Source organism: Gavia stellata, chromosome 1, assembly GCF_030936135.1.
Source record: "Gavia stellata isolate bGavSte3 chromosome 1, bGavSte3.hap2, whole genome shotgun sequence".
Classification (NCBI taxonomy): domain Eukaryota; kingdom Metazoa; phylum Chordata; class Aves; order Gaviiformes; family Gaviidae; genus Gavia; species Gavia stellata.
The window spans coordinates 60,274,803-60,302,190 of record NC_082594.1 but is presented as its reverse complement, the minus strand read 5'-3'; the positions used below and the strand labels follow the sequence as shown (position 1 = coordinate 60,302,190).

Below are 27,388 nucleotides of genomic sequence, written 5' to 3'. Positions count from 1 at the left end.
ACTTAACTGTTCACTGACTGCTGGGTCTCTGCTGTAGCTCTGGCTACTTTCTCCCAGACAATACTTTGGTGTAGTTCAGGGAATATTTTAATTGAGGGACTACTTTGAAAGAAAAGCCTCACCAGGTTGGACTCTAAGCCACACAGTCCTGTAACGCTGTTCCACCCTTAGCCAAACTCACAATCTCTTCTCTCTCTCTCTCTCTCTCTCAGTAGGCACTACACAACCCAAATTTCATCCAAAAGAAGTGCTACTCAGGGGAATTGCACATAACATGTTTGAGATGCCTTGAAGAATTGGAAAACCTGTAGAAAAATAGCTGTTGTAATTACGTCTCAGGGCCACCACACAGGGCCTAGAGGAACCAAGAGGTGAATATTATGAAGTATGGTTGAAGTCAGCAGGTACCATCTGACCTTAGGCAAGGGGTTAGGCCCTTGGCAGTCCTTTATATAGCAGTATAGACATGCTAATAAGATCTACATGTCATAAATACTGCTTTTACCCAAATTGAATTTGTCAATTTTTTTACCTTGATTTTCAGATTGGTTTTTACCTTCCCTTTTTCATGGTGCAGTTTGCTCAAACAAAATGGAGCTTTTTCTTCACTGTTAATGGAATTGCAGGTGTAAATAATAGTAACTGAACAGCTGATTTGTGTTGAACTTTAAATCAAATGCAGGTAGAAAAATGTTGATACAAATTGATGCCAAAGCTGAGTGTGGGCTGTGAAAGCTTACTCACATGCATATCTTCTTTTAGTATAGCTCATTCATGTCCAAAAATTTACCAGGTGTATACAGTTTCAGAATGATAACAGAAAGGAAAAAAGTGGCTTATTTAATCTGCCTTTCTGATTTTTAATTGTTTCATTTATATGTCATTTAATGCTAATTACATGGATTTCATTCAAAGCTCCTTTTGACAAGCCAAAGGTGATGGTAAATCTGAGAATTTGGATAAGTAAAAAATTCTGGAAAATTGGGTGGCTGCTGGTATCAGTTTGTGATGTCTTTCATCCCCGTGCACTTTCGTGCTCCAAGTGTTTGGTGTTGGAGCGCATAGCATATCCTGCTAAGAGTGTAACACAGATATTTTATAGTCACTTTATTCTTCAAATACAGCCCCTAATGGAGATTTCCAGTGAAAAATGTTGACATATAGCAGTGCACTATAATGTACCAAACAATATTAATTTAAAACTATCCTGCAGTGAGAGCCCCCTGAACTTTCTCAAAAGGTTTGAACTTTTCAGTCACCATGAAATTATTCTGGGCAGCTGGCCAGTTCCTAAATAAACTGTGTGTACATCAGTAGCAAAGCTTTTAATTTTGAACATGATTGATCTCAGCCTGTTATGAAAACTGTCAATTAAAATGAAAAGTTAGAGCATTGCAGTAAATTTTTCATAATCATTTAATTTCATTGAAATGTTTACAGGGCGTTTAAGTGAATTTCACATATACATGCCTCACAGACTATAAAAACTGCATCTTTCACTCTTTATATTTTGCACATTACTGGCTCTTCTTCCATGATCGGAATTAAATGAATAGAGAACAAAACAAAACCTTAGGAAGGGTAGGTCTTATCCCTTTGGCTATGATTAACTCTTTCTCCTTTGCCATGTTCTCACCAAAGTGTCAATGTCTTAGAAACTCAATGACTCTGTTAAATCTGAGCTTTCGGTTTGCTTTGTAAGAACATTACTTTCGAGGATATTTCTGTCTCTAAATGCAAATTGGTGAAATTAAGAGATACCTTAGTTAGCCCTTTGAACTGTTCAAGTGATCACGTTCATATTACCAGACCCTTTCACATGCCTGGCTCAGCTCCCACCTGAGTCCATAAAGAGACCTCTGCATGTACCGACACTTCTCACATCCTGCTTTGTATAAGGGGATGTAGGCTGGAGGGCAGGCGTGATGCTGCCCTGCATTCACCTGAAGATCTGAAGTGCACTGTGGCATATCTCTTCTGGTGAATGTAGGGAGGGACTGTGGGAACCTAAGCAGCCCTCCTAATCAGGTCCTGCTGCTTGTCTCACTCCAACACTTCAATACTTTTTCAGCAACTCTCCAGTCACTGCTATCAAAGAAGTTGCAGTATGCACTTTAAAAGAACTCACTACTTTTGCCCTGACCATGCTTGAAGTGATTAATATCTGGGTGACTATAGTATTGCAATGTTTTAAGATAAAAAAATTAAGAACCACCATTTATTGCCTTACTCTTCTCTTCAGGTTCTACATATCACTGTGTATACTGTGTGGCTCAAGTACTGTAATATAGCATATTTTTTAAAATTTTTAAATGTGAACCCTTTTATTTCTGAAACACAGATGAGAAAGCTTTAGTAGCTGGCAGAAGTGGGATGATTTGTGAATAGTCTCATGGTGTGGCTCTGTTGGCCTGGTGAGACCAGACTGGTTACATGGGAGATGCCAGCTTCCCGTGGTAAGGCTGCTATCTCCAGCGGGTCAGTGGTTACTTTTCTGACCATCCCAGCACAATTGTCTGACCACAGCCAGGGTGTGTTTGCGTTAAAGAGCTAACCCTGCCCCTTTTTCTCACTAGTCATTACCTGCTGTCTCTTTTATTCCCCCTGCCTCTACCCTAGTCTTCCAGTTTCACCATCATTCATGCTACTGTGTGTGTTTAGGACAACCACTTACAGGTTCTCTTCAGTTTTAAGGACCCAGATCTTAATTATGCTAAAGGTGGTTTTAGCAATCACCTTTTTGTAAGGAAGCCTTGAGGTCACAAAGAAATTTACAGCTGAAGCTGCATTAAGTAGTATGAATGAGATCATCCCGCATTAATGCCTGGGCTGTGCTATGGGAGAGACTCAGTGCAATGAAGCAGTTGCTGCCACTGCATTTACAATGCTTGCAGTTCGGAGGGTTTTGCTTCAGAAGAGATTCGGTCTCACATTGGGCTACATGCGTCATCACACATGGGGTTTGAAGCCACCCTAAGGACTGGTCATTGGTTCTGATCCTTACGTCAGTCTCAGTGCCTGGAGTCCATTTGTGTGTAACCAAGGTGGAGCTTGGGGTTTTGTTTCCTCCAAGAAGAATCTGTTTTGCTTACCAACACAGCTCATAAACTAAACCAGCAAACAGCAAGTACTGATGATTGGAGGATTCACTTCAAACTGCTCCGAACCAAATGGAGACATGGCCATAACACCTTTCTGGGAGAAAAAAACCCACAAATACGCTCTCTTCACCAATATGTCTGCCTCTTTCACAACTGTGTTTTGTATTGTTCTAAGACAATTATGTGAACAGATCAGGGAGAGCTTGGATTTCAGGGACCCATATCTGAACATATTCAAGCTACCATTGGAATCCCAGATTAAGATTTTCTCTCTGACATTCCTCACCATTTATGTACTATTTGGATAAGTTCTTCTGATCTAGGTTCAGAGCTGACAGTTGTACTGTATGTATTGTGCCATTAAATCTGCCCCTGTAAACTCAAGCACCATGGAAATAGTGGAAATAGACAGAAATTCCTTCTATGGCTTTACAGGAACCGTTCTAGCAGCCACAAGAGAATTTAGCCAGGCCAGGCTGACAAAATGTTGGTGAACTGCTGCCAGGAGGGTCTTTGAAGCTGGAGATCGAGGGCCATACAGAGCAAATCAGACCAGTGTGCATTTCCTTGACAATAGTAATAATAATAAATAAAATTTAAAATCATAGATAAAATATCCTGATATTTTATTTTGGGTTTAGCTGTTACTAGAAATACTCTGCAACATCATTGCCACATTTCAACATAATCTTGTACCTTTAAAAATATAAGTGTTTGTTATATGGTAAAGAAAGTTGAAATGTAAAGGTTTTAAGCAGCAATACAAAACAGGATGTATGTCATGTGGAGCAACAATTACACCCTAAGTGCATAGAGAAGAACTCAGTGAAGCTAAATGCCTCGTGCTCCCCAATATGTAATATTATCACAGCATGAGTAATTGGAGATATTCTGTAGAACTGCTTTGACTTTAGGTTATTTAAAAGCCTATCTTGAATCATTCTCCTGTTTAGACAGGGGTTATTGCTGTCCCTTTGCCTGCCTTTTGAACTATACAGTTTCCATTTTCCAAGCTGTCCCTGATCTGTTTTGCACTGAGGCTTCAGACAACATTGCAATCTATCATATGCTCTCTATTCTGTATAGACTGACTTTTGCAAATACGAGTTCATAGCTGTATAAGACATGGTTTGTCCACGCCAAAATCTGCATCTTTATGCAATGATTTCTTATTAAAAAGCAAACCAGCAGAAACTGGAAACCTTTTTTCCCTCTAAAAATTACCCCTCCCCAAAGCTTTTCAACAGCACAATGTTGCAGAAAAGCCCTGTTAGACTATCCAATTCATTTCTTTGTCAGGGAGGGATTTCTTTCTGCAGTACTCTGGCATTTCAAAGGTTCTGTCTCGTCTGAATTTGAAACGATGAGGCACTTCCCCCTAGAGACCTCGCTGAACACTCAGAGATTTCCCTGTAAGGATAGTAATCTATATTCTCAGCCTAAGAATTCCCTTTCTTAATTTCATCCTCTCATTCATACATTTGGGGTACTCTATTATATTCTTGAAATAATTTGTTTTCAAATATTTCTTACATAAATTTACATTGTCCCCCCTCCCCTTACTTTATTATCAGTAATGGTAGATGTAGTATAAATATTGGGCCCCTTTAGTTTTTCTCTCCTTTATTCTCCCTTGCCCCAATTGGTTTATGTAGCTCTCCCGTGGTTTTCATGGCTGTCTTTTACACTATTTTGGCTTGTCAGTGTGAGACTGATAAAATGGTGTTTAGAAGTGAATGCATACCCAAGTATGATCTCTTCAAAGCAACATGGAGAGGAGCTGTGGAATTCTGTACCATTTTCTAAAACTATATAATGTCTAACCAACAGAGAATGGTTGTGAGCATAGCCTTTGGTTGTTAATGTAATTGATGGCCAAATTGGCCTTTTGATGCTGTATTGAAGTACAAGTTCTTGTTTAGTTTCTGCTCTTATTCTTGCTCTAGAATTTTTTCAGTCTGTTACTCCCTGCCCCTATTTCTAAGTCTGTCCTTTTCCTTGTCTGCTGTGGTATTTGCAACTCTTCACATGTTAATATCAAGTGAATTTCATTAATGTCATAATTTCTTCCTTTTAAGGATCATTAATGAAGAAATTAAATAGGACTGGACATAATACAGGTTTATGCAATGTTCCCCTTCTATTCTGACTCAGTGCTTTACCATTAGTCATTGGTCTTTGTTTGTAGCTCTTCAAACAGTTTTCAGTCCACATGACAACTTATATCCAACTGAATATGAATTGATTTTTGGTTTAAGCTGTACTATGACTGGAAGTGGTGATGTTGCTGATAGCATGACATTGCAGCAGAGCAGTTCTTCTTCTATAGCATGCTGTGGGAGCATGCATTTCACTAGGCAGTGCAAATGAGAGTTAAAGCTCCATTCAACTTCCTGGGCAATTCCCCCTGCTAAAAATCTATAGCTGATATCTATCAGCAGTATTCCCTGAAGGTGCTGATGGTGAAAATCTGTTTTAAAATGTGAGCTTCTAAGCCTGTGCTCACAAGCAGGTGGGAGAAAGAGAATTGAAATAATCTCAATTAGATTTATGCTTATTGAAATAGTATGCAATACACCTACCATTTAAAATAAATGTAAAAATGAATTTCACTGATTCTTTTTGACTTGGTATTTTGTTGCAATGACACAACTGAATTGCTACATGAAGTAATTAGAATTCAGGAATCGTATCTCCATATCATATCTTTTTTATCTTATATCATTAGATGTAGCCATCATCTGTCCACATAGGTAGATGGATATGCCTTTTCTGTACTTAGATGTGTGATATTCCATGGAATCACTGTTTGTGGATACTTATAAATGCAACATTTGTTATGTGATTTGCTGCAGCTCAGTATCAGAATTGCTGGTGTAGATGGATTCTTTTGAGTCATTTGTTACTACTTATAATACTCATCTAAATGCAGTTTTCCTGTTATTTTCATGATCTGAGAGCTGGATTTCTTTAAAATTGCTCCCTTTTAATATGCTATTTTCTATCGGAATATCAAAGAGCAGTTAATATATATTCAGAAAGTTGTGCCTAATAAGAAAAGATCATGGATGTTTATTTGCTTGATAAAGTGTTAGGGATCTGTGAAGAAAACATAGAAATAAGCATATTGAATAGGACACTAACATGCTTTGTATTTTAAAATTAAAATTATTAGCAATCCTCCGATTTTATGACTTTCAGTTAAAGGCATGGTATTGTTAGGTATTTGTCAGCTTCTAGCACAAGCAGATCAATAAACTCCCAAGTATCAAATTTACCCTCTGTAGTTCTTTGCTGCCATCTTCTGTTTCTTTATATGATTGCCGTTATTATTTGGATTCTGAAAAACAAAGCTGGGATATTACAGAGCAAAATTTCCCTTTCTATCATTTTTTTCATATCCTTGTTTTCAGCTAAAGCAAAGTGAAGCAAATGCAGATACAAAGGAGAAGCTTCCATTGCGTCTACGCATCTTTGAAAAATTTCCAAACAGGCCACAAATGGTGAAAATCTCCAAGCTTCCTTCAGATTTCACAGTTCCAAAAATAAGGTATTGAAATATTTTCATTTCTAGTATGCTATAAACCTGTCTGGTGCCACATAGCACCCAAAATGTGTAACAACTGGTTTGATTGTGGATTAGGCAGATAGTTCAGAAAATCAGAAGTGAAAGAGAATTAACATTGGCATTGAAAGGAGGTGACATTTTGGTTTTACCTCATTTTTACTTCCCAAAAAAAAAAAATCCTAGTATTCTTTGTAACATATTCATGAAAGCAACTAGATTGACCAGAACTGACACAAGTGCAATATGATTGAAAAGCGTGGTGTTTCTTGACTCCCATTTGGATTTTAGATTCTTGGCTGACATAGACAGCTAGCAGTCTAATCAATTCTCATGTAGCTTTTTAAAGATAAGATCAGCTGGCAGCAAATCATTAGAGGGAGTAACACAGGCCATCCTGTGTTAGTTAGGCTGTGATGACCTTGTCCCCTCTTTGGATTTGCATAGTTACCACTTTCCTGTAAAACTCTCCTTGACAAAGGATCAGACCCTCAGTTGGCTACTAGATCATCAGTTACAGTACAGTTATTCTTGGCGTGGTCCCAAAAACAGCTTAAAGAAATCAAAGGGCTGCTGTAGCACATACAGGCTGCTAAGACCGCTGAAACAGCACAGGCTGGCCAAAGAGGCCCTCTGGCCATGCCGATTCCAGTATTCCCACAGAGCACAAGCCGGGAGAGAGGATGTTGTGAAAGACATCTGTCATTGTTCTGGGTCTCCTGAGGCTACATTTCTTTTGATTAAACCCACAAGGAGGCTAATGCAAGTGGTTTGACCTGTTTGTATCATCTTAGCTGAATGAAGGGAATAAAGCTGCTCAGAAGGGTCAGGAAAAACAACCTTCCAAACCTCAAGGAAGCAGTCATAGATATTTTGCTTTCAATACCAAAATACTTTTTGGTTATATATTGAGGGCGTTCTTCTCCTAGGCTTAGTCTTTTTTGGTATTTCTTTCTAGCTATGGTTTTCCCAGCATACTCTAGATTAATATGTGATCATGCTAGCTACTGAAACAGACTTCAAACTATCACTAGCAAATCATATCTTTAAATCTTAAGCTATTGTACTATGTAGAACTATCTCTCCAGATAAAAATTAGTTTTGACATAGTCAATTTACACTGAAAATAGGGCAACTCTACTGAACTGAAATGCAGCAAGATAAATGTACATTTGTTGTAAACAGAAATGTTTCTGTGTTTTAAACGTGGCATACGTGAGACAGAGAATTGCTGAAGAGCCTTAATACTGGCATTCAAAGCAGTTATATGAACAGATGTTGTTTGAAATCTTGAAGAAATAATTTCTTGCAGAGAGTATGTTTCTTTTGGATTATATCAGCGTTTGATTTACATTAAAGTGACAACTCGCTGTTTAATGAGCTCAAAAGAGTTGAAAACTGCAAAAGGCACTTCAAATATTTAGTGCTTAAACTGATAAATAAATAAATAAAAGAATTATTATTAAAATTAATAAAATTATTTTCTTTGAAGCTACATGCAAGCCACCCACCTCTCAATTCAGTTATGGATTTCTTTAATAAACGAATTTCAGTTTTATCAGTTGTTTCAGCTCTCTGTCCATTTATACATCTTTAGCCCAGTACAACTTGTTCTTGTTGTTTATCCATCTTAGCACTAATGAGTTGTGATGCATCATAAAGAAAACCAAATATTAACTCTTCCTGGGTTTTTAATCCATCAATATCTTCTATTTGTTCGCAAGGGAAAGTTTTATGAAGCAGTTTATTGATCGCCAGCAACAAGATACCAGCTGTTTGCTGCGAAGACTTCCTTCAGCGTCTTCTTCCTCATGTGACCACTCTAAAAGATCAGCAATTGAAGAAAACAAATATATTGATCAAAAGGTAAATCAAGAGTATAGGGCAGTATATGTCTTTCCTTGAGTATTGTGAGGAAAGTCCTCAGATTATTCAGTTTGTCAAACTACATAAAAGTGAACACAAGCAAGGATGACTGAACACAGGCTAAAAGGCTATATTTAATTTAGATTAAAACAGACATCACAGCAGATCCTCATTTGGTTTAAATTTTCCTGTCTCCTTTGACTTCAAAATTCAGAATTTGATACATAATTTTGTTCCATGCATCCATCTTACGAAGCTAGGTTTTTTTAACTAGTCTTGCTGTTAATCACTGAGAAGCTAGTGGAAAATTAAAGTTTGAGAATATCACATTGGATTTTTGAATGTCTTGATACTGTTACAACGTTGAAAATGCACTTCACTGAAGCACGGTCTCTGTGTAAGCACTGGAGATGAGTGAAAATTTAAGAATTATTCTGATTATTTAGAGGACGTTAGCCTCTCTGTAGGCCTTGGAATCACTATAAAACAGATGCTGAACACATATTTGAGACCCGTTGTGTTAAATGCTGCTAGTCTCCCAGCTGGACTGGCATGGATGGCTGGATTTGAAAAATATCAGGACTGCTTGGAATGACGATGACAATGCTGCAGCATAAGTAAATGTGTGTGACTTCTGGCACTTTGCAAAACTAGAGGGTCAGAAGAAATCTTCATATGTGTCATGGAAGGTACTGGTTTCCTATATTTCTAGTGGCATCTACACTGATATCACTTCTTGATCACGTGTAATATTATGTAACTTCTTAGTGACATTTTAACAGACAAAAGTCCTTTCAGTATTCATAACAGGGTGCTCAAATGCTGTTTGAATATTAACATCAAGGGTTTGTAAATACATTTTAAGTCACAGAATCACAGCCAAGAAAAACAAAGAGGGTACATACTTAGCTACACAGTGTAACTCTGGCTTTCCTAGTATGTGGTTTGCAGCTATAACAGCATTCATACAGGCAGGAAGCAGAGTTGGGGAAAACAATACTCTTCTGATAATGAATGAAAAGAGGCAATTTGCAAACTACTGTTAATCTCCATCCCTATTTCAGTGCAAGAACCCATTCCTGTGGCCAATGTATTCTATGGCATCAATAAGCCAAAGCTGAACAGCATGTCCAGAGAGGGAGATCTGTGGTAAAATATTATTTATCAGACAAGGAAGGTCATAGGAAGGAATCAAGCCTAAATGGACATCATCTGCTCTAACAAGCACAGCAGAAAAATTGGATAAGTTATTAAATGACAAGCCTAGGGGTCAGCAGAACTATGCCAAGTATCGCTAATGATGGACCTCAAACAGTGTGCAAGGGAAATCAGAGTACATTTCTACCATGTAATGAAGAGATGAACAGAGACTATAAACTCGTCCGAGCCACACAGATTAGTCCACAGTATGCAACACAGAGCTGTGCAATGATTCAGTAGATCTGTTTACATGGATACAGTTTAAGTATATTAAATTGCAATCTTAATTCCTTCTGCCTGCTGTTCACAAAAGTGAATCCTTATTGTGTTTGAAGACAGATGAATACATGGCACAGTTTATTCAATGAGATCTTGCAATATGAAAACAGAATGCTGCATTCTTTTCAAATTTTCACTTCCCTCCAAGAGCAAATATGCATGATCTGACTTTCATTTTTTAGTGGAAATAAGTGTTTGCAAATTGGTTTTGCACTATTCAACCTGCTTTAAGCACACGCTTTTGGATTCCCATGCCTCAAGGGTAGAATCAATGATGAGTAATATATCTGATAAATGTAGCTTAAAACAAGGTATTTACACATTCTTATTAAGAGGGAGAAAGCACTAGGAAGGATTTTGTGAAAGTAATTATTCTGGCTTTCTATAGTTACAGTTGCCAAGGCAACCTCACTTTTGTATGAACAAATCTTCTTAAAAATACCGTATCCTTAAAACAAGCTTGGAATGGCTGGTTGCACTTAAATACAAACCTTGCATGCATACTTTTCTTTTCTTTGTAAAAAAAGAAATCTGACCAAACATTTTACTGATCTCAGTGCCTAGTAGGATGCAGTCCCACTGCTCCTGATAGCAGCGTGATGGCTTCAGAAACTTTTCACATCTTTTTTGCATTGTAGTTGATGAAAAAAAATAGGGTGGAATCAAAAGGTGGAAGTCTGCTAGCAGATTTGACTCTTTCTTCCTTTATGGTGGCTGAACTGTGTCTAGTTCCTCCATTTTCTCCTGGACTTACATCAGTATTTCTGCGTTCCACTTCTGCTGAAGTGATAGGAAGTACTTAATACATACACTTCCTTATTTCCAATTCAGCAACATTCTTTTTTTCTTTCTCTAAAATTCTGCAACTATATGTACATGGTGTTGGTTTTGTGTTCAAAATCAATCTATCTGACCCATAATTTGTGATGATCAATAAAGCAAATGGTTTTTCATTCTCTTACATAATGGGTTTAGTAAGTCTTTTCAGTGTAATAATTACCTACTTCCTTGAAAAGAAGTATTAAGTTGTAAAAGGGGAGTTGATTTTCATTGCATTCTTTTTTATTTTAAGGTATTTTACCTTCTCAAAAGAATTGAAAAATTTCTTTATTTGTATGTATTACCCATAACCATGACGACAATCGGTTTGAAATTATTTTCATCTATGCTGAATCAAAAGAACAAGTTTGGAAAACAGATTTCTCTGCTATACTCCTTTTTTCTAGTCAAGTCTGTGAGCTCCAGAGATTTCTAAACTATTATCAAAGTAATAAACTAATCAAACACTAATATAAAAAATTACTTTTAAATACCTAAATGCCCAATCAAAGAATCACAGTATCACAGAATCACTAAGGTTGGAAAAGACCTGTTAGATCATCAAGGCCAATCATCAACCCAACACCACCATGCCCACTAAACCACGTCCCACAATGCCACGTCCACAGGTTCCTTGAACACCTCCAGGGATGGTGACTCCACCACCTGCCTGGGCAGCCTGGTCCAGTGCTTCACCACTCTCTCAGTAAAGAAATTCTTCCTAATATCCAGTCTAAATCTCCCCTGGTGCAATTTGAGGCCATTTCCTCTTGTCCTGTTGCTAGTCACTTGGGAGAAGAGACCAACACCCACCTCTCTGCAACCTCCTTTCAGGTAATTGTAGAGAGCGATAAGACCATGCCACATTCATTCTTCTACATCCAATGCCAGCAACACCTGGGCTATCGCAGATATGGTTGCTTGATAGGGAGCTTAGCAGCTTTGCTTGAATTGTTGATGATTATCTGTAACTTTGTGTGAAAGTCTGGGATTCTCTGGAGTTCTCTGAACTTAACACTGCTGGAAGTGCGGGATAGTCATTCTTTGCTCTCTGTTTGAGATCCTGCTGAGCAAATTTTCTTAAACCCATTGATCTTGCCCCAGACCTCCTCCACTGCATGATGAGCTATTCTACCCTGATTGGTCTGCAGGCCATGAGTTGAAGAGCGCTGGGTCTAATTAGAGAAACAAGGACTGTCAAGGTTGGTGAGGATACCCCTGTTGTAGTAGAAAGTAACATGAAGGTGCTTTCTGGTGAAAGAAGGAAGACTGCTCAGAAAAAGTGCAAATATAAGGAGACAGTGCTGTTACAAAATTAATGGAAAAAGTATCTGTGGAAAGGGTAAAAAATGAAAAGAGGAGTTATGGTATTAAATTAACATTGTAGATGTGGGTGAAGGGGAGTTTTAGAGACAGAGAGGGAAGTGTTCTTTTATATTTCCACATTTCTCTGAAAATTATTCACGGTATGCTGGGAATTTCCTTAGCTAACCAATATTTCAGTAAATTCTTGGACAGAAGAACTGGATGAAATATGGAAACAGATAATTTTTGTGTGAGTGGGTGGATGAGAAGTAAGGAAGTTGGCAGAAAATAAGGACATCTCACTGTGGTGGCTCTCACAAGAACCTGAGGGATAGTCACAGTAAGTTTTAGGGGACAAAAAAACTAAACGAGCTGTAAGTTTTACCACAAATCAGGTGTTCAGTAAAATACAGCTGACTTGACTGTAGAGCATTGGCCTTGGCTCCTTAGCTTCAAGACTAGACCCAGAGGCGCACAGAAACACCTCAGATTGCGTTCTTAAGAAATGTACAACTTTCAGCAAACTCTGCAGAAAATTGTTGTAAGGAGGACACTCCTGAACTGGTTACTTACCTTTGGCCCCACAACACAGCACGTTGCTGTTAAAGTAAAACTCAAAACTGACAGGCTCATGGGATGAGCTTTGAAAATGCTTATGGCTCAATAGGTACAGATACCCATGTGCATGTTTACAGCAGTAGCACAGCAGGAATGAATTACAAAACAAAGAAAAAAGAGTATTTAATATATCCATGTATTTTATAATTCAGACTTTGAGCATCTCTCATTTAATTGAAGGAATATAAACAAGCCAACCCTCTTATTTCTGTGTTTGTAGCATTAATTGGATAGTAGCAAATGTATTTTCTCTTTTCTGTCCTCTTTATCATCTTGTTTCCTTTCTATTTCCTTTCACATGTATGAGTTTTGGTTTTAGCTCTGCAAGCAGTGAAGTTAGTAGCCATTCCTTTTTCCTGTGGGAGCAAAATCCATCATTGAGGTCTAGCTCCTGTGAAAGCTCGACCTCCCCACATCATACGCCTTTCCCGTTGATTTCCTAGTTACAGCAGAATGTACCTGTATGATGGGAGGCTGTGGTCAGAAAGTAAGAGGTGATTTCGGAGGTAGCCAGAGCTATTACCATGGAGGACTGTGAACGTTAAGCAGCAGACCTCACGCTGGATTCTGCGTTCTTTGAGGAGTCGATGCACAGAATAGAGCACTGAGGTGATATGTTCATGATGACCTATGTTGCCTTGCAGGTGGGCTGCTGAGCTTTGCACCCGCTTTTTTAATGCTATTTGGCTTCATTCCCAGATACGATCCTGCTGATAACCATTAAAGTTAGATGGGATGGAACACAAACATCAACTCAATTATAAACCTCATCCTGGAAGGGTGTGAGTACTTCCTTGGAGATCAACTCCCTCTGATTTATGTAGAAATCATTGTCTCTCGACACCTCAGGGAAAGTTTATGATTTTATCTGTCTACAATTTCACACACAAATTCAACACACAAGATTGCCCACAACTTTTAATGCATGTTTGGTTAACATCATAGATACTCCATTTGTGAGCTGCTGAGACATGCTACCTATTCTTGATAAGATGTTGCTTTTTAATCTGGCAATTTGTTCCAGCATGTCTTTTTCTGATCTGTGCTCAGCTTCTTTCATTAACTATTCTGTTTCTTGCAAGAAGAACCACGTATATTCTGAGAGTATTCTGAAAGAACTTTTCCTTGCAGAAAGTATTTGTAATTGCAAAAGCGGAAACAGCCTTTCAGCTTTTCTAAGGCATAGCTTTAAGTATTGAAGACAGAGTGTCCCATGATATCTTTCAGAAAATCACCAGGCATGAACTTTATTTGTATTTTTTCTTTCTTAGAAAAGAACCAAGGGTAGAATATTTATTCATAAATTGTCATTTCCAGAATTTCTATTCCTTATTGTAATAAACATGTTCCAAGTTAATCAACCTCTTCTGAACTTTATTTTGAGCATTCTGTTGTGCAAAGCAGAATATTGGCACAAAAAGTACGATAGCATTCTGTTGTGTTCCGATTATTCTTTTCTCTAAGGAATTTGAAAGAGTAATTTTATCTCATTAATTTTTAATATAGCAGAAACTAATAAAGTGTAATTGCACATGAATTCCAAGTAGAAATTATTATTTATTTTAAACACTGATAAATACTACATTTTTTCTGAAGTAATTCTTGCAGAATTTTGTGTATAAGTATCAACAAAAATCATTCAAACTTGATCTCCCTTTACTGAGTATCTGAGTAAAACTCTGTCCTACAGTTTCAGTTTCCATATACCACTTGCTAATTAAACACAGACAAGTGCTTCAGTCTTACCTATTTATGTCACTCACAGGATATTGCCAAAATCTATCTAGCTATAATATTCAGAAAAATCATTAAAACAATCTACCTGCTGGAATGAGAATGGCTTTTGAATCCAGCATTTTCTTGCTCATTACAGTCTTGATTTTCAAAGAAGATTATTTTTGTCCCATGTCTGTTCTCATCAGATCTTTCTAATGAAGTTAATATATGTAAATACAGTGATGTATTTTAGGTTTTCTGAAAATTAATCAGGAGACATCTTTGTCTATTTTGCATTTTTTAAATATTTTGTTTATTTTCAGATAAAATGGATATGTAACAATGTCCCTATGTCCATGTGTCTAAATAATCAATTTATAGAAAAAGACACTTTCTCATTAAGTATTTTACCACATACACATTTCAGCTGGTAATGTTTAACTTTTGTGACCATGTTTGCCTTCAGAGCAGAGAAGACAGAACTGCAATAGTAACAAGACTCTGTTCTTGTTATGGTCTATCTCTGGCTTCCGATGATTTTAAATTGCTTTGTCACTCTTGCCGCTATATAGTATGTTAAAAATTCTGTCTGGAAAAGACCAATTTTCAATTACATTCTGAGAGAAAAGAGGCTAGGGACTGGATACTTTTTGCCATTTTCAAAGTGCCGTAATTCAGTACTTCTTTCTGGCATTAACTTTCTACTTCATCAATTTTGCCCTAAAAGATTTTAAGGGTTTGATACAAAGCCTGTGAAGATGCATTGAAATGCAAGGGGCTGATCATACTCTTCCTGTTTCTTCAATCAAACAAAATTCAGACATGGCAAAATTTTTAGGGCTGCTGTATTTTAACAGAAAAGAACATGCATTGATTTGGAGTGAAGGGAGAGGCAATGAGGGGCTGGGTTACAGGAAAGCCCTTCTATTTGAGCCTTGTACTCTCCCTTTCCTTGCTCCTACCGAGGAATCCAGATCTCCTTCTCCAATCCCTTCGGTCTCCCTCACCCACTCACAGGACTCATTCACAAGACCCAATTAAATATAGCTGTGATCACTTTGTTCTAATGAAGGGAATTATATGCATGTGCTTGTACAAGCAGGAGTAATGTTCTTCCTTGTTCCCCCAACCCAAGTTACCTCCCACTTGAAACTCCCAATCCGTATCAGACTTCTTGCATTCGCAGTCCAGCCCAGCCTGGCAGTCCCTTCTTCCCTAGAGCCTCAAGATCCCCAACTCAAAGTGTGGAGTGGAACCTTCTCCTCCATCGCAGTGCACCCAGCAGAATGTATTAGAACCCCACATCAGCTTGGCCAGGAGTCCTCACTTCCTCCCTGCTGTTGGCTGCAATAAGTAATCTACCCAGCCCCCTTTACTAGCTTTTCCCAAGGCCCCTCTGGCTCCTGCATCAAGTAAAGATAGAAAGCAAAAGAAAACAAACCTATCCAAGGTTGCACTTGCCAAAATGATCAGAGGGATGGAACACCTCTCCTATGAGAACAGGCTGAGAGAGTTGGGGTTGTTTAGCCTGGAGAAGAGAAGGCTCCAGGGAGACCTTACTGTGGCCTTTCAATATTTAAAGGGGGCTTATAAGAAAGAGGGGGACAAACTTTTTGGTAGGGCCTATTGCGATAGGACAAGGGTAAGGGTTTTAAACTAAAGGAGGGTAGATTCAGACTAGATATAAGGAAGCCATTTTTTACCATGATGATGGTGAAACACTGGAACAGGTTGCCCAGAGAGGTTGTAGAAGTCCCATCCCTGGCAACATTCAAGGTCAGGTTGGACGGGGCTCTGAGCAACCGGATATAGTTGAGGATGCCCCTGCTTATTGCAGGGGGGGTTGGACTAGATGAGCTTTGAAGGTCCCTTCCAACCCAAACCATTCCATGATTCTATGAAAAACCTATCCTTTAAACTGCTGAAAGTAAAAAAACTCAGATATGCCAAAGGGAAAAACCCAACCATAGTATGACAAGACATAAAAGAGAGGGATTCTTCTCCCCCCTGGAGCTGCTCCTCCATGTCTCTGAGATGGACTATTATCATTCCCTTTAAGTCTTTGGGGGTTTTATGAGTATGCTAATATTAGCCTTGTCCACATTCTCAGACTTATTTGAAAAAGGTTCTTGGTTATGAAAGGACATGTAGATTTTCCAGACCAGTAGTCAGCTAATTAGAAGAACATGGTTTTCCTTAAGAGACAGGCAGCAATCAAGGGCTACAAAAGGAATTAAGGCTATTTCAGGTCAATGACTCCCGAGGGTTAAGGAGATTATGCCCACTTCTCATTCTAGACATCAGATCAAAAGGGACAGCCTTTGACTCCTTGTGGCACTTATCTAATGCTAGACCACTTTCTTGACTGTTCAGCGAGCCTGTTTCTTATATAGGACAACCTCACCAAGGGCCAGATTTTCAAAGTCCAAATGAAAATAGTTAGTTCTACTTTGAGAGAGGGAAATGGATTAGGTGATCTCTAGACAGCCTTTGTAATTGCATCCTTTATGATTCTGTAGGCATTACGTTTTCAAAAGAGCTTAAGAAATTCCCCACTGATTTCTATAGGATTTAGTCACTTAACCTGCTTAAATTCTTTTGAACATTTTGTTAGGTACCTACCAACAACTTGCAGTCTGGCCTTCCATCACTCTTCATCTTTTTGTCCCATTCATGTTGATAGAGTCCGATCTCTTCAAACCAAAGATGCATAGGCAGAATGTTGTTGAACAAATAATAATGTATGCATTTGAGAGGCTACACAGCAAACTCCTGCGGGCCAAAAAGATCCTATATTTAATGGAATGCTCAAGCTTTGAACAGATTCTGGCCAAATATTTCCTCGTTGTTTTTTAAAAATCACTCTGATATATTTCTTATTGTATTGACTCTTCATATTTTCATGAGAACTTGTACATGTTTAAATAACGATATAATACCTAACAATCTGTTCATTCTGCAAGTCTACATAAACCATCAATTGACATCCAACAAATTCCAAACTGAAACAGAAGCTTTGGATGATTTTTTTTTTTTCCTTGCTTGGAATTTCTGACTTGGTACAGGACACTATTCCCATATGGTCCTGCAGTTGCCTATTAAAGATTGCTATTAACAGCATCAAGCTAAAATTCCTAATTTTCATATAATACTTAAGAAAAGCCTTAGAAAAATATATTGCATGCACTTTTTTTTTCTATTGTCAACCAAATATTTCAGACATTTATATCTCATATTTATTTATGACCTTGTGTCACCTTATGTTGCAGAACACCCACCAATGCTTGTCTCTTCTGCCAACTCTGCAGTGGCCTGATACAAAAATAATACGCTACATCACCACAGTTTTTACCTGTTGATAGCATACAATTCTCTATCAAATTCAGGTTGAAAAAAATTGCTTTATGCGGTGCTTGCTGGGGTTTGTGCACCACAAACATGTCGCTAGGAAAATATATCAAAACCTTGACAATGAATAGTATTTCTCAAAACTTAAAACCACTGAGCCCTGTCTTAGCCATTATAAATCGGCATAGATCCCCCTGAAGTCAGCAGTGCTGTGCCAGTACAGCTAGGCTATAGGACTGATCCACAGTCATTAGCTGTCATCTAGTCCTGTGTTGCTTTGCTCTTAATCTTATGCCAAGAATTTTCTTTTTCCAGGATGGAAAGCCTGGATTTTTTAAATACACTACTAAATAAATATCGTCATTTAAAATGTCTGCAGTACCTTTTCAAAGCAGCGGGTGGCACTTGCAGAGCAACGATGTTCTGTGATTCAGCTTCTTTTACATTTACGGTGGTTTATTGCTTTGTCCTTGTCGTTTTGGACAAATGGGATTTCATAGGATGTAGCATTCAGATCAAGTTCATGCTGACTGGACTGAGTCATTTTGTCTGCCTGAAGTCTGTCTTGTCAACAGCAGCAGTGAAGGGTGCCAGCACTTGTGGAAGAAGCACTACCTGCAGATCTCCTAATTCTGTGTGTACAGGCACATCTGTGTAAATAAACTCAAAGGATGTGGGAACCGAGACATGAGCTTTATTCATGGTTTCATAGAGGCACACGCTTTCCATTTAAAACCTTTTCATACAGGAAATATTATTGGTAATTTGCTGACCTGTCACAGCTGTTCCTTACAGATTAAAGTAATCTGCAGGAGTTCTTTAAAATGTGTTGTTGAAAACATATTTAACAGTAATCAGATGCTGTTAGGTGATTTCAGGACAGTGTCTTACGCTAAAAAATAATGCTCTATAGCAGGAAGCTATATGGCACTGTTACTTCTGCACTGAGTGTACTTATAGGCTGCATAAAGAAGTAAATAAATAAATAATGGCTAATAAAGATACACGGAGGGTGTCCTCACAGTACATCACAATCTGTAATAAAAAACCCAGCAGGCTAAACAGATATACCCTAAAATAACCTCAGTAGAGTATACTGTATTTATTTAATTCCACATCATCTGATCAAGTAATGACTTTTGTACATTAACCCTGCTAATAATTTCCTCTGCAACATTCAAGAACTCGGCAGGTATCGCAAGTTTTAATTGCCAGCCTCCTTTTACACCAGCATGCAGCATCTAGACGTTATTAAACAAAAGAGTGATCATCACCCCCATTTTCTGTTTGTACAGTTCCATTTGCTTGGTGTGCTATGCAGATCTGGAAAATTAAATGGGAAGCAGTTTGGTTTATTTATCTAATACAGAAATAAGGACACATTTTAAAAATCTGTAGTACATATTTTTAAAATCTATAGTGATGTTTGATTTTCTTCAACATGCATATTGACATGCATATTGACATATGCATGTTACTGTTTGACTCACTGCTGACTCCTTTAAATAGAGAAATGGATCAATCGTGCGTATCGAAAAATATTATCTTGTATTGCTTCTTCTGTATATTTTAAATTTAAGATAAACTCACCAGGGTTCTGCTGAAGCCAGGACTCCTAAGTCCTAAAGAGCAATATCCAAGATCTTGTGCATGCTCATGTATTCCTGGATTTAAAAACTGGATACCTGGCTCCAATCTATCACAATGCAGAGGCAGACAGGATGGTAACAAACCTTCAAAACTTCACCTAAGCCTCAGTCCATTGGGTACGCTTAGACCATGGTCAATGCCCAAGGACATACTGGCTCAGGTGCAAGTTTCACAGCTAGTCCATCTGGAAGAAAGTGCTGGAAAAGTAAATGCACTATTTGCACAAATAACCTGGTGCAACACCCTGTGTTCTGGTCCCTTTCCCCATTCCCGTGACTTCTTAGGCATTTGTTTGTTTAAGCATGACTGAATGAAATTCAGGAACAGCTTTGGGAGTAGGAACTAGAACCCAGTCTTTTCTCCCCCATCTCAGTGGCTCTAGACATGGGCTCCTTCCTACCTCTTCGCTTCATCTCTCTGGCTGTGTGGATGTTGCATCTCTGGCTGTGCGGTGGCCAAATACCAGAGTGCAGCGCTGTCCTTGCAAATCTCCAGCAGATGACTACGGTGTTCATTGAAGGCATCAAAAATGGGGGGTCAAACCATTTCCAGCTGAGGCGTGCAAGGGATTTAGCAGTATGCTTTTATGCAAAGCATATGGTGCTGCCTCCTTCTTTGTTAGTCCTGCTACCTAGAGGGAGGATTCAGCAGTCCCTGGTAGGCGAATGTGCCAGATGTAAGTAGCCCTTGGCCTAGACCTGCTACCAGCTTTTCTTGAGGTGTTCTTCCTTGCTGGCACTAGATGGTTTAACACTTGGCTTGGGGAGGCACTAAATGTATCTGTACAGCACCCAGTCTTTGAAAAGAAGTCGACTCCTCACTCCCACTTTCTCAGGGCACATTCCCTTATTGTCAGCCTGGGTGAATTTCCCTGCTTGGGCCACACGCTTAATGCCGAGGAGTTTTGACACCTATTTTAAACACCTAATAGAAATGGTCTGTGCCGTGTAGGAAGCTGTAGACAATTTCAGGAGAAATTATTTGCCTCAGCTCTTTTCTGAAATCAGATGAGCATAAGCTGGAAATTTGAATGGAGATTAATGCTTTCTGTGTTTGAAATCTTTTCACTTTCTAAGATGTTAACAAGTGAAGAATTGTTATTAGAGATAAATGGACATATCATAGTAGTAGGCAGCACACTTTTTTTCCTTGATGTTTGATGTAAATGCAATTATTCTAAAACAATTATTTATAACAGGAAAAAACAACTGAAACAAAAAAGCTGTTTTCCCACCTTCGTTATTTCCGTAAGTTTGATGTTCCTAGTTGATCCCTAAAAAAATTATTAGCTAACACCTTGCAAACAGATGGACACTCCTGTGGTTCGGAGGTTTCTTTCCACAGTCCTGAGAAGGGGAAAAATCAGTTATCTGAGATTCCAGTTACTAATCAGTGACATCAGCAGAAAAAAGGTGTGAAACAGTTGCCATTGCTTTCACCATTGCCAGTTATATCTAAATCCATAATAAGGTACCATGCTGATAAATCCACTAAACCTGTGCTGAGGTACTGCAAATGAGTTAAAACCTACACAAACATGTTTCAATATATGAAATATTTATCCCTACACAATATTTAATACAATGGTATATCTCAGACTGTGATTTTCAGTTTATTTTGATGTTAACCATGTCCAGGAAATGGAAAAATTTTTTGTTTTATATTGAAATATTCAACAATTCTGTTATTTTTTTTTTAATCTTACCTGGAATTCCAATACCATATTTTCCAAACTACATTCTGAAGTGTTGCATACTTTATTTCAGTTTTCAAGTTGCAGGTCTTTTAAGGGACCCAAAGAATCTCAAAATAGGGGTGTTTTCAAATCATCTATGTTCTTACTTCCACAGGCTGTACAGAGATGGGTTAGGACTTAAGAAAGGTTAAAGGGACCACACTTGAAAAGGCAAGTGTTAGAAAAGAGATTGTAGCTTGCTGTTACAGTTGTGGCTTAAAAAGCAATAACCATTGTATTAAGGACAGCCAGTATAACTAACAAGTTTTAAGGTATTTTCTAGGCTTCTATTTTTCTCCAAAGAAAGACATCTTACTGTGAATCAGAGTCAATCTGAGTCTTGAGAGAAGTTCTAGCAAAATTGGTTGTCAAGTGACTCTGGATTTGAGGTAATGTTTTAGAAATCTATTACTTACGTCCTTAGGTCAGACACAGGTCAATTAATCAAATCCAATATTTATAATAAATAAAGAAATGTGCTTGAAGATTCCATTTCAGATCAATCAGAAACAGGGCACATATTGCTGGGAGCTGCCGAATCCCTTTTAACCATTTGCTTTAAGATAACAGTTGACAGAGTTAAGTCTTACAAGGTGCCAGAGGCTTTCTGTTCATCATAGGTGCAATTCCTCAGCTAAATCCTTCAGGTGTGATTTGTTCCTTGATTTGCCATGTTTGTTACTACTTGCTTAGGAATTAAGTGCTTGGGGTTTTTTGTATCCCAGTCCTTTCATTTAATGTCCAGGAAGGCCTACTCACAAGAATATGCCTAAAACACTGTTCATGACCAGAGGCAAACACAAGCACATTTTGCTCACCACATTTTTTGCTCTACATCAGGGGCAAAAAAAGGAAAAAAAAAAAAAAGGTAGTGAAGATGGCAAGGGCAAGAACAGGCAGACAGGCCTGGTTTCAGGAGAAACAGGAGATCTACTTTCATCTCACCTAACTAGGCACTGAGATGAGACATCTGAGCTTTGTTAGGTGGCTCTTCTGTATAGTCAAGGCATCCCCAGAGTATGATCCAGCCTAATCAAAATCCAAAGTGGAGGAGGAGTAGCAAGGATCAAGACAAATGTGTGACTTGGCCAACCAGAGAAGAAAAGAAATCTGTAATAAAGGGAATAATATTAGTGCTAGTAAACAAAACTATCTGCTTCTTTGCACCCAGAACTAGCTAAGAATTGGGATAGGGAGGCCGAAAGCTGCAAGATAAGGCTATGATCTTACACATTCCTTGAGGAATTTGCTCTGTGTGACCATTTTGATCTTTTCCACCATCCTTTTCCTGGAAAAGGGCACCCGTGCCACAGGCTGTGGAAAACAGCTTTATGATAGAGAACATTCTGTGTTTAATTTTACATACACTCAGCATCATAATGTTTCGTTGGTCTGTCAGATACACATGCTATGTTTTACAGCAATTAAAATCTACACTGTCTTTTTCTTAATTTTGTAGCTCCGTAAATCTGTTTTCAGCATCAGAGCAAGAAACCTTCTGGAAAAAGAGACAGCAATCAATAAAATTCTAAGGTAAGAGTCAGCAGGGATTTGATATTGTTTTGACTGTCATCTGATTTCTCATAACCTTGTTTTTCATGAATGTTACTGTATGTATAATATTTATGACAGTATATCCTTTTTTTAGTACATCTATTGCTTTCATTATCAAAGATAAATTGCTCTTTTCTCTGGATATATTATATGCTTGAACAGCAACAAAAGAGAAATGGTTCTTCTTCAGTATGTATTTGAATTGTGTCATGCGGAAAGATTATTTTTCAGCTCTTTTCACATCTTCATTCTAAATTAACCAAAAAATATCTCTTCATAAGCAGTGTTACTTTGCCTAAAGAATTCCAGCCTAGTTCTTGCATATATATGCACATAAACATTCACAGGGGTTGTACACTAGAAAGCACAGACTACAGCTAATCGTATTCCAAGTAGGAAGTGTACAGTGAAGACGACTTCAGAACTGTGACTTCTGTAGAAGGATTTCCTGAGTGTTTTAATAATGATCACTCATTTCGGTACTCCATATCGAATAAGTACTCAGCACCATAAGTAAATAATGCACTCCTAAGTCTCCAAGACCCATGTCTAAAGTTATCATATGGGTAACACCATGCTGCAGTGTTTCATGCCACTATTGGTTTTACATTCAAATTACTATCATTGATATGAGGTGCATTAGCAATGTCAACCAATTTATAGATCATTCTTTTTTTATATTTACATTCTCACCAAAGCAGGTGCATCTCCAGAATATTGTGAATGACTGGTCCCAGGTAAATAAGCAGTATAAAAAAGAATAACTGATCTGAGAAGTACAGCTGTGGGATTAGATAAAGTATGGCAGTGTTTTATAAGACCAGTAGGAATTCAGTGTAATTTCTGAATTGTGACTTTTCTTGAAAAGTGCCTCATAATTACATGCCATTTGAGAAATATTACAACTCTCTAGTTCTTTCTAATACTCTGTAAGAATACAGCAAAGGGAGAACTGTAGAAATTAATGTGCAACTTTATCTGTCTTTAAACCCATGGTAATGAAAACAATTGCTAATTCACATGAATGCTCTTTGTCAAAATATTATTGAGAAATGTAACTACAAGACCATAAGTATTCCATTTTAACAAAATTTAGGGCTCTATTTGTAAGCATTTCTTTCAGTTAAGTGAACGTACCTTGATTTTACAGGCATTACTGTTACGGATAGATAAACACAAGTCTCTTTGTCCTAATCAAAAACCTTTTAAAAATATGGGTTTAGATACAGGCTTCATGGCAGTGTTACAGTAAAACATTTCTAATGAAATTCTATGTTCGATTACAACTGTGAAATGTTATTGACGCCTCTAGGGTTACACAAATGTCAATTTGTTTGGCATGTTTCTTATACTATACCACAGAGGAAACAAGTAGACAAAGAGAATACCCTACTGTTTTATTTTATTTTAAAATCTAAAATTTTATTTTGTTTTTTAAAATTTTTAAAACCTGTGACATCTGTAGGGGCTAGATTCTTTCTTACACAGAAGAAAAAATTAAGTCCTGCAAATTGAAATTCAGAATTCTGATTAATTCTTCCATCAGCACAGAACTTTCTCCTTTTCAGGAGGAGTCTGAAGCAGAGTAGGAGGAGAATCCAAGCAAACTGTTGTTTGGACTTCACTAAGTTCTCAGAGGTACCAGGACAGAATCAGAAATCAGTTCTTCCAATTTCAATCCTGCTGACTTCCACTTGGTCCTTCAGAGCACGGCTTCTGCCAAAGTTTTGTATCTTGGAGGACTTATCAATTCACCTCTGAATGCCTCTGAAGAAGGTCATCATTGATGAACTTTTGAGGAACACAGAGGAAAGGAGGGAACTTCTGTCAAATAAGCAGAATGTGGGATCATTTGTTCTCTAATGCTTTCTAGGGATGCTTGTAAGTCATTTACAAAGAGGCACTCTTTAATCTCCTCCTGAGAAAAAGGAACAAATACTGTGTATTTTTCCTTGTTACTGCCACAAAATTGTTACATAAGCTCTGAACTGTGATATCTCCAATGCATCTGTTCCAGCATAAGAAAATTGTGTTCATGGTATATCTGGTGGGCATTCTGATAGAGAGCATTGCCGGTGATGTGCCTGCTAGTCCTGAGTACTACCAGTGTTTCATGTTGACGCAGGGGAGTTTTACAAACAGAAAAAGAAGTTATAAGAAAGGATAAAATTCACAGCTGAAACTTTGGATTCAGTTCAAGGAACACAGGAAAACTCAAAATCACAAGACATGAGAGATTCTTTTTCTTATTTTTACATTAGTTGTAAATGCTGTATACTCCTTAATAAAAGTCTCAGCTATTCAGAGTATCTGACAAAAGAAGAAGTGGCGTTTATGCCAAGAACAGTAAGAGATAACTCAAGATGTCCCTTCTGAAAAGATTCCTTCTAACGTCTTCTTAATTTTGGTCTACCTGAATTAAGGAGATTTTATCTAAAGCAATGCCTCTAAACGGTAAAGCCTGCCCATGGGCAACATCAACTTGATCAAATTGCTGTACTGAAAAGAGAATTTTAAGTCTGTTCTAGCTTAAGTCCATTTCTTACCTTTTCCCCCCTGCTTTTTAAACCTTGTCAAATTATATTTTAATCCAATTCTGAATGTTTCAACACAACCAACTACATAGAATGAATACAGATTGCACACAGGTACTTTTATGTCTCTCTTGTGCATCTTCCTCTATCCAAACCTGGTTTTTCCCTTTATATACTGAACTGCAGCCTGACATCTTCCCCAAGAGGAGGAAGAAGGGCATAAATAGCCCTCAACCACCCAGAGAGACATTTCATACATTCAGTCCTAGGTGCCTCACCTGCTCATCTAATGTTACATTATGCAGCAAAACAGAGGTCTCAGGTCTCTTCATTTTCCTGCAGCTTTCTTACTGCACTCCAGGGAAACAACCTATTTTCTGAAGATCCTTGCCTGGAAACCAGCCTTCACCTTGCCCCCTTGAGGTCTTGGTGCAGTTCGTCCTGGGAACAGAGTCAAGGATGTAGCAGCTACTGTCCTGGGTACTTTGACTCTGACCAGTGATTTGCATCACCCCTGCCAGTGTCAGAGCACAGAGAGGCTTAACTCTTCACATAAATCCATTCTGAGGTGGGGACTTCACCCCTCCGAGGAAAATGAAACAAGATAAAAGTGAGTTGCAGACAATTAGAACAACTTTTTCAAAACACGATCACATTTAATAGTGCCTCTGAATTACAAACAGCTCCATTTCTTTCTGAAAATTATGATGCATTTTCCTCAGCAGCAATAACCACGGCTTCTAGTAAATTTCATTACTCCTGCATATCTTCAGTGTTTCCCACTTTTGTCTCACTCTCTCTTGCCATGGGCACTGCTTTTCATCTTAAAAGCAAGTTTTGTGCCTGTGGTTCTTCTGACCCTCATTCGTTGTGGGATCATTATCTAAGAATGGGTGTCTAATCCTTTATTAGTCCCACTGGCTTTCTAAAGTAGAGAGAGTGGATAAGGTCCAGTCAAAATGTTGTGTATAAATCAGTGCATTCTCTCCAGTGCTGAGGAGCACTGCTGTAAACAGCACAGAATGGTGGGGAAACTGAGAAAATTAAAAGTAGTCTCACATAGTCCAAAATGTAATCAAAGTATCAGTAGTGCAGAACCTGATTCTGGTCTCTATTAAACCGTGCTTCACAGAATCACAGAATAGTTGAGGTTGGAAGGGACCTCTGGAGGTCATCTGGTCCAACCTCACTGCTCAAGCAGGGCCACCCAGAGCCAGTTGCCCAGGACCATGTCCAGATGGCTTTTGAATATCTCCAACGATGGAGACTCCACATCCTCTCTGGGTAAGCTGTGCCAGTGCTCAGTCACCCTCACATAAGGGTTTATGCCCTCATTTTATACAACACAAGGAATAACTTAAAAATTCTCAGGTCTGTTGATAAGAGATCACCAAAATCACAGAAATTTATTTTATTATAAAATATATGTTGTGGCAGTTTGGGAAACTAACATTTTTTAAATGGGCAGCTTTGTATTTGCTTTTCATTACAGCTGATGCTATAGTCAAACAGTAAACTGATGGTAGGGGTATGCAATAGGATTTTCACTGGTTTAGTCAAGATTTATCTGATGCATTTACTGGACCTAGTTCATGCTTAAGTGGAACTTTCAGTTTCATAAACAGCTAATTGAGTGAAGAATATTCATCTTATGTTTGAAACTGAGACTGCCATGAGTGCATCTTGGGGAAAAAAAAATAATTGCTTGAATTAATTATCCAGTTCTACTAATTTGCTAATATGCTAGAAGACAATTCAGACTGTGTTCATACAAGTACTTCTGCAAAATACAGGGGTTTTTTTCTGAATATTAGAATGAGCAAGAAACGAGATTCTGTGTGCTTCTAGGAAAGTTATAAAGTTAATCTCTGAATAAATTATCTCAGGACACTAATACAGTAGTATAATACACCACCACTCATAAGAGAATGAGCAGACATTTTCATTAGTTTGTTTGTCACAGGAACATAGATGTTTTGTTCGGAAGGCAACTTTGGAGGCCATGTTGTCCAACTGCCCACTTGAAGTAGGACTGTTGCTAACCCTGGATCAGATCAGCTTTGCATCTTCTACCTGCTCTGGTTCCAGCACTGCATTA

General features: G+C 38.1%; 1 protein-coding gene across 2 annotated transcripts in view; it reads left to right on the top strand.

Annotated features, from left to right (window-relative positions):
* The window catches only part of NALCN (sodium leak channel, non-selective), a 242,430-nt gene that overhangs the window by 173,489 nt on the left and 41,553 nt on the right, over positions 1-27,388 (top strand). For both annotated transcript variants that reach the window (XM_059825606.1, XM_059818762.1), the window contains 3 exons: positions 6,515-6,651; positions 8,391-8,532; positions 22,662-22,735. In XM_059825606.1, coding sequence (XP_059681589.1) covers positions 6,515-6,651; positions 8,391-8,532; positions 22,662-22,735 — 353 coding nt within the window. The remainder of the gene's footprint in view (positions 1-6,514; positions 6,652-8,390; positions 8,533-22,661; positions 22,736-27,388) is intronic.